The sequence below is a fragment of the Olea europaea genome, chromosome 7, assembly GCF_002742605.1.
Source record: "Olea europaea var. sylvestris chromosome 7, O_europaea_v1, whole genome shotgun sequence".
Lineage (NCBI taxonomy): Eukaryota > Viridiplantae > Streptophyta > Magnoliopsida > Lamiales > Oleaceae > Olea > Olea europaea.
This window is the reverse complement of record NC_036243.1, coordinates 25,983,506-25,999,831: the sequence shown is the minus strand read 5'-3', so window position 1 is coordinate 25,999,831 and position 16,326 is coordinate 25,983,506. Positions and strand designations below refer to the sequence as shown.

At 41.4% G+C, this 16,326-nt stretch overlaps 1 protein-coding gene across 2 annotated transcripts in view; it reads right to left on the bottom strand.

Annotated features, from left to right (window-relative positions):
• The window catches only part of LOC111397586 (RNA-binding protein 1-like), a 4,013-nt gene extending 575 nt beyond the window's left edge, over positions 1-3,438 (bottom strand). Inside the window, exons 1-5 of one of the 2 annotated variants that reach the window (XM_023024582.1) lie at positions 3,270-3,438; positions 1,566-1,699; positions 1,183-1,483; positions 808-869; positions 169-250 (exon numbers count right to left, since the gene is read on the bottom strand). In XM_023024582.1, the coding sequence (XP_022880350.1) occupies positions 169-250; positions 808-869; positions 1,183-1,483; positions 1,566-1,699; positions 3,270-3,357 (667 nt within the window). In that variant the 5' untranslated portion in view covers positions 3,358-3,438. The remainder of the gene's footprint in view (positions 1-168; positions 251-807; positions 870-1,182; positions 1,484-1,565; positions 1,700-3,269) is intronic. The other variant, XM_023024583.1, reaches the window with a different exon arrangement.
• Positions 3,439-16,326: the final 12,888 nt, after the last annotated feature.

Here is a 16,326-nt window from a genome sequence, read left to right as displayed (position 1 = left end):
GGGGGGGGGAGAGGGGGAGGGGTGGACATGAGATCAAAAAGCTTAAACTGAATAACAAAGAGTTAGCAAAATTTTGTGCTTTCCAGTAGAATTCTAGGAGGGTAATCAAGTGAACAAGAATCCCACCAAGAATATTAGAAAAACAGAAAGCCGGAAAATTTCTTGAACCTTGAAGTGCTTCCTTGGCAGTAAGAGCACATTTAGCATCAGAAAACTCAACAAAGCACAAGACCATAGCTTTGTCTCCAGTCTGCAAAATGTCAGTTTGGTGAGAGATAAATTTAATAACAGAAAACAAAATGAAGGAATTAGGAAGACTGGCAATAAAAGTTGCATTGCATTAGGATAAGAGATCAAGCATTTGAGAAATTATGAAAAAGGAGCAAGGAGGACGCAGCTTAGGCTGAAGTTGTCTACAAGATTCTGTTCCTTTTGATAAAATAACATAAAAATAGCATATAGAAAATAATATTTTAATTTTATTTCTCTTTCAGTATAACTTCTTCTCACCATTCACCAGAGATGTATAATCATTTCCAAATCCAACAGTCATTAAATCTGTGAAAATGTAACTCCCAACTGCAACATACCATCTCACTGATCATGCAGTGAAATACATGAACAAAAATGTGCTATGATTGCAAATAGAACACATATTCCACAAACATGTATAATCATTAAAGGCCAAATCAATAGAAGATGACTGCCTGTACAAACTATAAGAATAAACATAATCAAATATTTCAATTTCCATATTGCAAATTGTAAACCATGCATAATCAAGCCAGTGATAAGAGGCTAACTTACTCGTCTAGGCTCCTTATGAACAACTCTCAGTTCTCTAAACCCGATGAATGGGCGAAAAAGATCTGTTTTACTAGTCAAGGAGTAAGGTTAAGTATCAAAACATAGTCACGATCTTTGAAGAAGAAAAGTAATCATGTTAGCTCAAATAATTATAAAACATCACTCCTTACACTCGGAGGTGGGCTTTCATAGGAGCAATATTGTGCCAAGACTGACATCTTAGCAAGACTAAACTTGAGTCACATGCTGTGAGATAAAATATTCCTCGATTTATGCTGGAAAGCCCCAAATACGTTGTAAGAAACCAATAGAACACCCAATCGTTATCACTTACATAAACGAACCCTGACAAATGATATAAGAACACAAGGATACGGCCTATTTCTCTTCTTGTACAGTCATTCGGAAGCCCATCAACAAACAGAATGTTGGACTCTCCTGCTGGGACTTGATTGCTCTCAACCCTCCTCACAGAATTTGGCCTTTCATTAGTCGCATCAGGGATGCCAGGACTAATACGTGGAGCAGCAACTCGTGGATGACCTAGTAAATTTGGATCTTCCAAAGATGGGTAAGGTTTAATGCTTGCTCTACTCATTGATCCATTAAGACCAGATTCATGACGAACGCCAGCAGTATCATCTATGCCATAAACCCCAGGACGCGATGGTAATATCTAAAAATAAAGCCAAGGTACAAACTGTTCATTGCATGCATTAAATATCATGGCAGAAGACCAAATCTGAGATAATACTTACATCTTTCTGTGTAAAATCTGAAAAACTACCCTGCAAACCATTGGAGCTATATGGTTTACGAGTTGGTAATATAGCTGCTTCAGATGATAAGTAGCCGGGAAAGCTTGGTGGATGGATGCTTCCTGTATATGCAACTAATTTAACCATCAGTTTAAATGAATAACACATCAACAAAAATATGAAGCGAAGATAATCTTTGCAAGAGATCCAGCTACCTTATCTAACATATAAAAGCTAATACCATCAAATACGATATTTTAGTTTCAGACTTTCAGTTGTACAAGTATAAAGTCTTTGCAGATATAGCCTACAGCTGCAGTACGCAAAGCTACCATGTAATACATTAGGCCCATAACCTGGAAAGTTCTTCAAAACTTGTTTATTCCTAGAAATGAAAAATAAAACCAGAGAACTTTTTGTAAACATATCTGGTCATGAAATACACAACCAAAAACTGTAACTGGAAAATCAATCTTTTTGGTAAAAATAATCAATCGGTGCTCATCATCTTATACTACACAAGTTCCATTGTTCTCCTTCACATAATGCGTCTTGGACCAAACATCCTCAACCAAGTTTCTCCTCAGTACAGCCTAAGCACATGCACAAAACTCTCCTTTAGTAACTGGTATTGCATGCGCTTCCCAGGCAGATCTCTCTAGTACTTTATCTAGCATGCCAGTAATATCTGAAGGAAATAAGAGTTAAGAGTGTTCTTTGATTTATTATAAATAATGCTTTGTTGTTTTTTCTTGATTATACGCCGAGTAACCAAGCCCCCTGTAGGTGAATCATTAATTATAAAATAATGTGCTGCTTTATAGAGTACAGGACTTCAAGCAGTAAAACTGTGTACAACAAATTTAATCTTGAATGCATGAAACAATACCCAAAACAGAATTCTGCTTGCAAAGTCATTACAAGAACCGTGGACATCAATGAGTTTCATAGAGATCAATTATCCAAAAACCTTAAAAGGCAAACCAATAAGTATCTCCTGCAATAACTATTTGATTAGAGAACAAGCAAGTCCAGTACACTGTATTAGCTTCTCTTTAAAAAAATTAAAAAAAAAAAATTCAACTTATTTATAATTTATTCTTGTGGATCATAAATATTAATTGAAAAAAAAAAATCAAAAAGCTCAGATTAAACGCCAAAATCCCATATACAAAGCAGACTCTGCACCAATCATCCAAAAAAAGGTCATTGTCTCTTTTCTATCATGCGGTAATTCAGCAAAAAATCTTATATGTTATTCAGTACCACAATATATTAACAAATAAAAACACTGTTCCTAAGGAACAGAATCACCTTTTTCGGTTCTTGACGATATCAATTTCCTTCTTTTCTTTTTTTTCATTTTTTTTTTTTTCCCTACACGGACGACTGATCAAGCAAAAATCTTTACTATTCAAAGTTTTCAAACACGAATTTTCAAATAAGTAATGCAAGAGCCAACCATTTATAAGCCCATAAAAGTCCATCATTACTTTCTTATAGTTTTCTATGAAATTACCGAAACAAAGTGAAAATTTCACCTTTAGACTGTCAATTATCAGCAACGTTCAATAAAATTGTAAAAATTGATAATTTACATGAATTTCAATGTTACTGATCAAGCGTTAAATGCAGATACATACAAAAGCGTGCGCGTTTATGAATGTTAATTAGAATCGAGGTGATAAAAAATGAATAAGAAACCTCTGTCAGCAGATGATGGCAGAAGAGGAGGAGGATGAGCAGCAGAACCGACTCCGCCTCCGCCGTATCTCCAGTAGGGTTCCCCCATTTATATTTGTTTTGGAATTTCAGAGCTCAGCCCCTTGTTTGGGAGATTTTATGATTCTTCTTCCTTTTTTAAGCATATGATATGATTATTTTATTTTTAATATTTACATGTACTTCGTCTATTTTCGACTTATGTGTACCCATTGCTCATGTTTGATATTTATATCTCGAAAACTTCACCTTGCCAATTTGAAAAATAAATAGACGATTATACTTGGAATCAAATCTAAAAAATTAAAATTATAACATCTTAACTAGGTCAAATTGATGTCTGGACCATGAAATTTAACTTTTATTTAAGTTATAAATATGAAAAAAAAATGTCAAAAATATAATGAAAAACATAAGTTCGTAATTGAGTTGCATTATTTCAAAAAAAAAAAAATTCAATTGCACGTTCTTTCGATAAAATAATTTACACATAAACCTAAAACATTTTCTTATTTTTTAATCACCAGTTCTCAAAAAAATTATTATTATAAAATCTATTTTTCAACAGAATGGGAAAATTGCAGCAACGGTTCTTAATCTTTTCAACTTTTATAAACTTGACCATACTCTTAAAGTTTGTGCTTTTGAAGGTCTCTGACCTTTTATAAATATGCATACCTAGAGTCAAACTAGATAAAAATAATCAATTTGACTATTAGTTGACTAAATTAAAAGGGGTATAATGATAACTTTATTATTTAATACCATAAAATAGTTAAAATAACTAAAACTAAATAAAAAGAACGAAAAATTGCAGCAGCGATTCCTAACCTTTTTAATTTTTGCATACTTTGTCCTAACTTTCAATTTGTACCAACGAAGGTCCATAACCTTTCAAGAATATACGGCTAGGGTTCAAATGGACGAAAATCGTCCAACTGACTATTAGTAGACCAAGAAGTCAAAATTTGATCAATTTTAACCAAATTAAAAGGGGCAATATAGTAACTTTATAATTAGCATATTAAAAAAATTAAAAAATTAAAAAACAAGAAAATAAATAAAAATGGCTTATCCATCTCTCCCACCCCATTCCACCCATATGAAATCGGCCACAACACGTTGATCATTGCCTACACTACTGCCAGCGAAGCCTCCCGACGACGCTATCAACATCTTCTCTGCATTTGAGGACAACACTGTATTATTGCCTACACCATTTCGATTACAGTATCTCGAGTCGGAGAATGACAGACAAGTAGCGAGTGACTTCTCGCGCTTTTGGCCAGCAAAAAGTTCCATTTTCAGGCTTGGAAGGTGGCAATGGTGTCCTCTTTGAAATACAAATCTTTCGCCCATCTGACATTTTTTCACCCCCAAATCAGTTTATAGAAAAAAGTAGGGTAGGATTTTTGGTTTTGGGTGTAGGTTTGACGCTGCTGGAGGCGATTGGTTTTGGTTTGATGGTGGCAGCGGCACGCGGTTTACTATATAATTTGTGAGAAGGGTTGTTGTGGCTGGTCGACTAGCGATGGTGTCAACATTGCTGGCTTTGATATTTCTGTGGCATTATTGGAATTTTGCTTTCAATTAAAGGCAACTGAATAGATATCTTTGTGGGATTTGTTGATTTCTTTCTATTCTGTCATCTGTGTTCTAGTTTTTGCGATAGGGAAATTCTATTACGGTAGCAGTGGCGTTGCAGTAGCGCTCTGTTGGAAAAGAAGGAAGGAGAAAGGTTTTGATTGGAGAGAGGGGTGGGTGGGGTTTATATATTATTTAGCCCCTGTTTGATTCCCATTACGTAGAAAAATTAATGTGGGAAATAGTATTTTTTTGAAAAATGAGTGGTTGAAAAAGAATGAAAATTTTTCGATTTACGTGTAATATTATTTTATGGAAGATTGTGTGGTTGAAAATAGGAGAGAGAAAAATGAAAGGTAATAGAATTTAATGTAATATGATTCAAATAGGGGCTTAGTTATATATTTATTTTTTTGTTTTTTAATTAAATAACTTATTTAAATTAAAAAATTGTAAAATACCATTTTGTCCTATTTAATTTGGTCAAAATTGATCAAATTTTGGCTTTCTTGATCAACTACGATCAATTGAACGGTTTTCATCCATTTGGACCGTAGCCACATATTTTTAAAAGGTTAAGAACCTTCGCTGACACAAACTAAATATTAGAATAAAGTCTGCAAAAATTAAAAAGGTTAGAGACCACAACTACAATTTTCCCTAAAAATAAAAGAAAATAAAAATATTCATTCTCCTACTTCAACCCCTCCCCAACCCTAAAACCAATTATTAAAGCTATCACCACCCACTGCCACGACCATGGCCATGACACCTTTCCCAAACCTTAACAAATCTTTCTCGCCGAAATTATCCTTGTTTGAGTCTATCATCATCGTTGCAATTATCCACGTTTGGGATAAACGAGACCATCACCACCGCTGCAATTATCCTCGTTTGGGACCACCGCCATGGTTGCTATATCTTTCACCACATCAGCAACATATCCCAGCAAAAACAACTACCACTGTCAAACCAAAATCAACCACCTATAATTTTGCACTTTTCACTCAAGGCGATGGATTCTAGAACAAAAATTACATCTTCGGATGTTCCCAAAGAGGAGCAGATCAATATAATCAAGGATTTAGAGCGAAAAGAGACAGAGTTTATGTGATTGAGAAACAAGATATGTGTAGATGAGTCTGAGCTTTTAACCATTATTGGAAGAGGAGCTTTTACCGAGGTTGGTGATTTGCATCACAACTCTTTTCTTGAATATCTTATCTTTATAAATATCGACATTCTTGAAATTATGCAAATGTTATTGTTCATGTAATCTTTTTGTTACGTATTGACACACTTGTACTTGGACAACCCACTGTGGCCATGACCCACTTTTGCTAAACCACGTGGCATCTTATTCGAGGCTCCAGGCCAACAAGAGTAGACCAGCATACTATTACAACGTCCATGACGTGGCCCAAGTGAATACGTCGAAGTGGTGCTCTAGCCGAGGCCCTTCACTCTGAGGCCCATCACTCCGAGGTCTTGAGGCTCTAAGCAGCACTCCTCCCAGAGATCCAGTCTTACACAAGGATCCTTCCCGATTGATTTATGGGATACGCATCATAGAGTACAAGTATCTTGTCTTGTCAATGTAGTGATAGAGTCGCCAATTAATAAATGTGTAGCAGGCTAGGAAGTCAAATGTGATGCCTATAATTTGACGTGTAAACTTACGAGATGAGGCCACGTGTACTCCCAACCAAGTGCCACAATCTAAGTTGTAATACTATGAATACTCCCACATGCATCTCTCACAAAGGTAATGCAAGATTCAACACAAGAACAAATACATTTTTTACATTTTACTCTCTTGCAACATACACGAATTCATAATCGCATTCTACAAAGATCGATTGGTAATTATTGTACAATCGTTATGCAAACATCTCGACGGATTTCGAACGCTCTCATCCTGCGCCTTTGAGTCGCTCCCACACCCCTTTTACTACTAGTTCTAGACCGTCCACGTGTCTTAGCATGTTGGATCAGACTTACGTGTGCGTGGGTGAGTCCAGTATCTGTTGGCAACATATTCTGGAGTCAACAGATTGGCGCCATTTGTAGGAAATCATACTATAACCACGAGCAACCGTGTAGAAAAGCTTATCGAAAAGGATATTTGGGCATCCCCCTTGAAAAAGGTTTTGTTCTTGAAAAAAAACAAGTGGAAGCCCTATAACTTAGCAACATTTGAACTCAAAACAGAAGAGAATGAGTTTAGACAAGAATGTGTACCCTAGGAGGGTAAGAGAAAATGTGGGAATACCCCCACCGACAGCTGTCCCTGCAACTCGGCATCGACCTCACCACCACCACAGAAGAGGTGGCATGCGTATTGCCACTCAGTTGTTGAGAAAAATAGCCACCATGGTCGCAAACATAAGGGACATTGCTAGCCAAAATATGGCAATGAGAGAACTCATGGCCCAAATGCAGAGCCAGAGAGGCTTCCCTATTCCATCTATGCACCCCAAGGACATTACCAACAAGATGAGGAAGTCTAGAGCCAAAGGGTTGTATCACCAGAATACAGCCGAGGCATAAGTCCCATGGAGAGGGAAGTAAAAGTTGATATTTCCTCCAATTATGCTGCAAGCCGACCCACCGAGGCCTGATATAACCAGTACGACTTTCCACCATCATATGAGCTAGAGCAACGACTTAGGAGGACTAACAGCGTCTTTGACAGAATTAGCCCCATGGAACTGAGGCATAGGCTACAGCAACAATGGCAACGAGAACCTCAAATAGACCACAGCCCCTACCTCCAATGACTCATCAGCCGGAGAAAAGGCATGAAAATATTCCTCGTGTTGCTCTGCCTAGAAATAGGTGCCAAAGGAGGGAAGAGGAGGCTAGGACTCAAGTTGGACCCTCTCATCAACCACCCAGGTATGAGACTAAAGAGAAAAATGACTTAGATGAGCAGCACAGGTCCTGTGAGGTCTAAATATGAACACCCTATTTTGAAAGGATGTGCAAAACCAAGATCCCACCACTTATGACACCTTGTTGGAAATGATGAGGCAAGAGATTATCAATAAGGAGCTAATTGAACACGAGAATCAAACCAGCAGAAGCCTCCCACCTCAACAGAGACAGCGAGCCAGGGAACCGACCTTCCACTTGATGGACTAGTAGATAAACCTGCCTGGTAATGGAAATTTAGAGCAAGCATTTGCCACAACCACTTTGAACGTAGTCCCAACTTTGGCATATGAAGATGTCAATCAAACTACCACCGACCCGCAAGTAGGAACTTCACAACAGGCCCCCAGTAGAGGAAGAGATCGGTGGTACGGTTCAGGGCCTAGGTATAGGCTTAATCAGAACCCCCAGATTATTATACGTATCACCGCTCCTATGATCATGACACACTCGAGTGTCAACCGGCAGGAACACCATCAAGATAGAAGGAATGAGTCGTCACAGGCAAACAAGCCCCTGCCTAGGAATGACCGACGACCTAGGCATGAGAAAGTCGCGCCCCGCCAAGGAGATGTATCCCTCCGTCGAAAGAAACATGACACGGGAAGACCCAGGGAAGGACACAGGCATCGTAGAAATCGCCATGCACAAGAAGAGGCCCCTATTCACGAGATAGATACCATATTTGGAGGCTCCTACGTAGGAGGTGAGACTCGAAACGCAAAATGGAACTACGCCTAAGAGGCTAAACACCTCTCACTAACCAGTTATATCGTGGATAGTAGCTCCTGAAGAAACCAAGTACCACCCATCATCTTCACCTAAGAGGGTTCTGAAGGATTTAGTACCCCCATTGTGATGCACTTATGGTAAGGGTCGTTGTAACCTTCAATGGGCTCAAGCGAATGTTAGTAGACAATGGCAGCTCCATTAACATCCTGTTTGGGTCAACCTTTGACAAGATGATCCTGAACCACGAGCTGGCACGCACCACCACTCCTTTGTACGGATTTACTGGAGATAGTATCACTCCGAGAGGAAAAATAACACTGGCAATAGAGATGGGAGAGTCCCCCCAAACCACTATGAACTTCATGAAATTTCTTAGTATAGACAGTCGATCAGTTTACCACGAAGTCTTGGGTAGACCAGCCCTAAAGGAGTTAAGAGCCGTTACCTCCATCCACCACTTATGCATGAAACTCCCAACTGAGAACGGGGTGATAACAATAAGAGATGACCAAAGAGGGTCTAGAGAATGCTACCTAAGTTCCATAAAAAAGGTTGAGCCCTGAGACGTACATGTCATTCTAACTGATGTGGATATGGAAGACGTCCCAAGTGAGACCCCTCCCGAACGAGAGGATGTTAACATGATCGATGTACCTCCCGAACATGAATAACTCTCCATGATCGATGAGATCGATCCCCATGTGATTGAACACGAGCCCCAAATAACTCTAGTTGAGGAACTGGAAAGCTTCCTGGTTAACCCCCGTAACCCCACGAAGATGTTGAAAATAGGCATAGGCCTGTGCAACGACATGAAGGAAAGATTGAAAGACTTTCTCCGCAAGAACCTTGACGTCTTTGCTTGGAGGCATGAGGACATGGTGGGCATAGACCCCAAGGTCAGTTGTCACTACCTAAATATAGATCATAAAGTTGTCCCGCACCGACAAAAGAGAAGAGCCCTCAACCCAGAAAGGTATGATGCTCTGAAGGAAGAAGTGTAAAAGTTAATCAAGAATAGCTTCATCAGCGAGGTCATCTACCCGAAGTGGGTCTCCAACCCGGTGCTAGTCAAGAAGCACAACGGTAAATAGAGGGTATGTATCGACTTTACGAATCTCAACAAGGCATGCCCCAAAGACAGCTTTCCACTTTGAGAATTGATCAATTGATAGACTCCATCGTCGAGCATGAGCTCCTGAGTTTCATGGACGCCTACTCGGGCTAACCAAATACCCATGTACACGACCGATGAGAAGAACACCTTATTTATCACTGACAGAGGCATTTACTACTACAAGATGATGCCCTTTGGGTTGAAAAATGCCGGGGCCACCTATCAAAAGCTTGTCAACAAATGTTTGTGGACCTCATCGGCAAGAAAATGAAAGTCTACTTTGACGATATGCTTGTGAAAATCCTGAAGGCGGACGACCATGTGAAGTACTTGGATGATACTTTTCGAACCCTCAGAAGGTACATGATGAAGCTCAACCCCCTCAAGCACGCTTTTGGCGTTGCCTCCAGCGAATTCCTAGGGTACATGGCCAACCAAAGAGGGATCTAAGCCAATCCCAAGAAGATCAATGCCTTGCTCGAGATGAGATCACCCCAGAAACCCAAGGAAGTCTAAAGCCTAACAAGGCGAGTGACAGCCGCTTTGTCTACAAGGCCACCGATAAATACCTCTCGTTCTTCAAAATATTGAAAATCAGAAAGAAGTTCTAATGGAATGAGGAGTGTGAAGAGGCCTTCCAGGGCTTGAAAAGACATTTAGAGCAGGCTCCCCTCCTCTTCAAGCTAAAGCCAAGCGATATCTTTCAGCTATTCTTGGCCGTCTCCAAGGAGGCCATTAGCACGGTCCTAACCCGAGAGGAAGGAACCACCTAACTCCCCGTGTATTATACCAACAAGACATTCTTATCTCCAGAAACTCACTATCCCGATATGGAGAAGCTTGCCTTAGCCTTGATCACAGCTTCTAGGAAGTTGAGGCCCTACTTCCAGACACACACCATTCACGTGCTAACCAACTTCCCCTTGAGGCAAGGCTACAGAAGCCAGATGGCTCAAGAAGACTACTAAAATGGGCAGTGAAATTAAGTGAATTCGACATTATCTTTAAGATAAGGACAACCATCAAGGGCCAAGTTTTAGCTAATTTTGTGGCAGAGTTCACCAATGTACCTGAGATAGAAGAGGTTATGAAACCTATTGAGCCCTCCACTTGGAACTTGTTCGTGGACGGTTCAGTTGGAGACACAAGTTCGGGAGTTGGGATAGTCTTGGTCAGTCCAGAAGGTCACAAGTTGAACTCAGCCGTGAGGTTCATATTTAAGGACACCAACAACGCTGCTGAGTATGAAGCACTCCTCGCAGACCTCAGATTAGCTGGAGAAATGCAAGTAAGGAGGCTACGTATCAACAGTGACTCTCAGCTGGTGGCAAGCTAAGTGAACGATAGTTTTTCAGATAGGGATAAAACCATGGCCTCCTACTTGAAGATGGTGATGAACCTCCTCCCATCGTTTGAAAAATTTGAAATAATACAGATCCCACGCCTCGAGAACACACATGTAGATGCACTTTCTAAACTCAGGAGCAGTAAGGACTCCGAACTATTTGCAATAGTACCAATTGAGTACCTCCTCACATAGTCTATCGAGGCCCTGGAAGTGATATGGGTCAAAGGTACCCCCACCTGGATGCAACCAATCATAGCCTATCTAAATGACCAGGTCCTGCTCACTAACAAAGATGAGGCTTACAAACTGAGAAGGAAGTCAGCTCATTTTCTCTTCGTTGATGATGTACTCTACAAAAGAAGCTTCTCATCTCCACTTCTTCGCTGCGTGGGGGGGAGACAAGGCCACCTATATTCTAAGGAAAATCCACGAAGGTGTTTGTGGCAATCACTCAGGAGGACTAGCCTTGGTACAAAAGCAACTGAGGCAAGGGTACGACTGACCCACCTTGAAAAAGGATGAGATTCAATTCGCTAGCAAATGTGACAAGTGCCAACAGTTCTCTCCCATCCAGAGACAACCCTTGCAGGAGTTAACTGTAGTCTCCAACTCATAGCCTTTCTCCAAATGGGGCGTGGACCTGATAGGTCCCCTACCTAAAGGCAGAGGAGGCGAGAAACTTCGCCATTGTGGCCACTGATTACTTCACGAAGTGGGTTGAGGCCGAACTGCTTGCAAAAATCACAGAAGCAAACACCTCTAAGTTCTTTTGGAAAAACATCATCTGCCGGTTCGAAATTTCCCACTTCATAGTTTTAAACAATGGAAGACAGTTCGACAATAAAAAAATCAGGAACCTATGCAAAGAACTTGGAATCAAGAATCACTTTTCCATGCCTCATCATCCTCAAACCAATGGCCAAGTTGAGGCTGTAAACAAGACAATCAAACATGTCCTCAAAGAGAAACTAGATGCATCAAAAGGAGCCTGGGTTGATGAGTTACCTCAAGTGCTTTGGGCAATCCGAACTACCACTAGAACTCCTACAAGGGAAATTCCTTTCCTCATGGCTTATGGCACCAAAGCCATGAGCCCCGTCGAGGTCGGCTTACCATCACCGCGTCGCCTACACTTTAACGAAATAACTAATGACGAACTACGGAGGTTCAACCTTGACTTCATTGATGAAAGAAGAGATGATTCCCAGCTGAGGCTCACTGCTTACCAAAGGAAAATGACAAAATACTTCAACTCCATAGTGAAGAAGAGTTCATTCCGAATCAATGACCTGGTTCTTAGGAGAGTCTTCCTCTCTTCCAAAGGGTCTGGTGAAGGTACCTTGGGTCCAAACTGGGAAGATCCCTATAGAGTCAAAGAAGAACTCCAATCTAACACCTGCAAAATTGAAGACATGAATGGTAAGGCATAGCCTCGTCCATGGAACATTGAACATCTCATAATTTACTACCAATGAATGTACTGCATTGCTGGACGACCTTTCCCAACTTATGTAATTAATTTTCAGCTTCAATAAATGTCATTAAAGTTTAGATACGACTCTCACAGCATGGAAGCCTCGGATGAGAGGTTCTAATTCCCAACCACGGTTCACCTCGCCTGAACTCCAAAACTCACTCTACTTGCCTCCTTTTGACGAGGTTGAACGCCAAAGGGAGAAGCCTCTATATGGCTGCACCATTCACCATGTAGGAAAGTGTGGGATCCTCGGAGGAGAGGTCCTGATCCCCAACTCTGGGGTCACCTCACCTGAATTCCGAAGCTCACTCCACATGCCTCCATTTGGCGAGGTTGAACGCCAAAGGGAGAAGCCTCTACGTGGCTGCACCATCCACCATGTAGAGAAGCGTGGAAGCCTCAGAGTAGAGGTCCTGATCCCCAACTCTGGGGTAAACTCACCTAAACTTCGAGGCTCACTCCACATGCATCCCTTTGGCAAGGCTGAACGCCAAAGGGAGAAGCCTGTGCATGGCTACACCATTCACCATGTAGGAAAGCGTGAGAGCCCCGAGATGATAGGTCCTAATCCCCAACTCTAGGGTCACCTTACCTAAACTCCGAGACTCACTCCACATGCCTCACTTTGGCTAGGCTGAACACCAAAGGGAGAAGCCTCTATGTGTATATCTAATCCACCATCGTTTTACCTCCATAATTCGAACTCAATGGAAAAGTCCAGTCACATAACCTAAGTACAATTTGGACATCGTGGTTTATTTCAAGTAATGGAACCTATGCATAACCCATTAAGTCATCATTTATATAGCTTGATTATTAACTCATCCTGAAGCTTGATTATTTCAAGTAATGGAAGTTAAGATGTCAAGTTCGTATTGTTAACTCAAACTTATGCTTGATTATATACTAAGGTCCATGCACTTGATATTGAAAAGAAAACAGAATGTTGCAAAATGGCTTTCATTGATACTAAGAATATTACAAGAGAAAGGCCCAAGGCCATTACATCAGAATAAATTGAAAGTAAACTACGCTATGCTTAAGTTGATGGTGGGGGTGCCTCGATAGCAGACGCCTCCGCAACTCCAATTTCAAGGTTTCCCTCATCCTCTTTAGCCGCTTCACCGCTAACTACTTCCTTGGCAAGGGTTTGAGAAACTTCGTCCATAAACTCATACCTTAGTTGAGATAGGTCGTCGTTTGGGTAAAGCTCCTTGGCCCTCTCCATCATCTCGGCATAAGCGAAGTTCCTCCAATATAAGCCAAAGCCCGATACTCCTTAGTAAGATGGAAGTTTGCGATATAATCCTTAAACTCCTCCTCCTTGGCTACCTCCGCCTCTCCTCGAATCTTCTACAACTCATCTACATGCCACTTTATTTGGCCTTCCAAAAAGTGGTACGCATCCTTGGCCCCCATCAACTCCAAATTGGCCTGCTCCAGGGCCTCAACTGCCACTTTCTGGTGATTATTAGAAATCTCAACTTTCTTAGTGAGAGAGACCACCTCACATTGAGACCCTTACACCTCTTTCTTCAAAGCCTCAATTTGGGCCAAGGTGGATTCCAACTTGGCACTATCTTTAATCTTTTGGGCCTTCATCTCCTCCGCCTAAGCCCTTAATTTCTTTAGTTCCTCCTCAGTGGATGGCAACTTATCCTTGGAGGACTTATTCTTCGTTTGAAAGTCGACGGGTGTTTCCCTGCACTCAAGTGCGAGGCCCAAAGTCCTCACACTTTGGCTCACCAAAGCCCTGGGGAGCTCCACCGCGTTGAAGCTTGAGGCGTGCATCTGCCACTTTTCAGTCCAGAACTTGTAAAAACTCTCTGTGGCGCCTTGAACCTCAACAGGCAGTGCATCCAACAAAGTCAGCGCCAGCACCTCATCACGCCTACCAGAAAATTGGGGGACTTCCCTTGAGTCCTAGCTGGCCTCTACTTAGCCGCATCCTTCTCCGCATCTTCTACTACCCTCCTGGCCTCTACTTAGCCGCATCCTTCTCAACTTTCCTCACCATCTCAACTTTCACTGTCTTCATGGCAGAGTCTAGCAGCTTCGGCTAAAGACGGGCATTCTTGTTGGAATAGGACACCGATGTTCCAAACTTCTCAAAAGAGCTGGTGACGTGAACCAGCCTCTTCTTCTTATGGGAGTCCTCGGGAACCTTTTTCTTGCCCCGAGGCTCCTTAGCCTTCTCAGATTTCTAGGGGGCCTCTTCTCCAAACCTTCGAGAGATGCCATCCTTTAACAACCTCTCCAGCAGGCCCCTAACCTCCTTTGTCACACTGGAGCTCGGCTTTAGAGGCCTCATCTCCGCTGTGGAGGTGGCTCTCAGAATTGAAGCCATGTTTGGGATGGAGTACTATCTTTTCTTGAACTTATCTGCAAAGACACAATAGGTCAGCACTGAATATCAATCAAGCACAAATTTGATCAAGTGGATGCATTTCTTACCCTTGGAAGCCATCAATTCGAAATCTACGAAGTATCGGCTTCGATCAATGAGGTGGTCGAAGTGACGAAGCTTCAAAGGCCGCTTATATATGTTATCTATAACCTCGAATTCCCCCTTGCTAATCTCAAAACCTCATGCTAGAATCTGCAAAATAAGTGGCAATGGTTAGCAAAAAATTGGGAAACTTAGCAAAATGTAAACATCGCAAGCTTGGGCACTCATGAGCTTCGTAGTACTGGGTCGGTACTGTACAAGCCACGGCCTTGTCCCCCTCAACCGCCTGCAGCTTTTTCCGAACCCAGAACCATGATTCCTTCCATCCCTTGATGGAAGAAGGCAGCCCCACCACAAAGGGTGCATGAGCTCCTCAAGGTGTGATGTAATACCATCCCTTTAACTCGTCTTTACCTAAGACGCAAGGTTGAAAAAGGGTCTAAAAGACGTGCTGAGGCATATCCTCCCCTAACAACACTTCTTTCCACAAGAAGTACGACCCCACTAGTTAGCTCCACCCATTCAACAGAATCTGCGTCGGTGACAACATCAAATTCCTAAGCGCAGCCCTAAAGAAGGGATGCAGAGGAAGATGCATGCCTGCTTTGAATAGGTATTCACTTACAAGCACACATCCAGGTGTCGAAAAACAAGCCCTTTCATCGGCCTCGGGAACTAACATCTCCATATAATGAGGGACACAATATTTCTCCCTAATTTCCTCCAACTTCTTCAAGGTCATGTTCGACGCTATCCTAGCCTCCTCTCATTCATCCTCATAAGGCTCCTTGGCCATGGCATAATACTCCACATCGGAATTACCCCTCACCCAACCTAGCTATGGTCACCAATTCCCTACCTGAAGTGGACTCCATATCGAAAAAGTTTGGAAAATCGACAAAGATCGCAAAATAAATTATTCTCACAAGAAATACCTACAATGGACGACTAAAGAAACTAAAGGATGCAGGAAAAGGAAATCGGAGCAGATTTGAACGTCGAAAAACTCTAAATGTCAAAAGAAAATTGCAGAGATCAAAGGATAAAGAAGGGTTCCAAATGGGAGTCTTTGTCCTTTTATAGGAAGCGAGGACAAATCCCAGCCCTTGGATTAAGGCCTCATAAATCTCAGCCCTTCAATTCAAGGCTAAATTTGAAGCATAGAATTCAAATCATTTTTTAAATTTACACATTAGATTCAAATGTTCTTTTCACGCACAAGCGCGTCTTCTTCCAAATGTAGTCATTATTGCACATTTAACGCAGCAGTCGTATGTGCCTTGGAAGTTGAAGCGGTTCGATTGCCTTTTCTTGGTAACGTGCGCAAAACATCAAATCATTGGCACAAGCATCAAAGACAATCATAACATCATCACAAACCTCGACAGGTTCGATCCG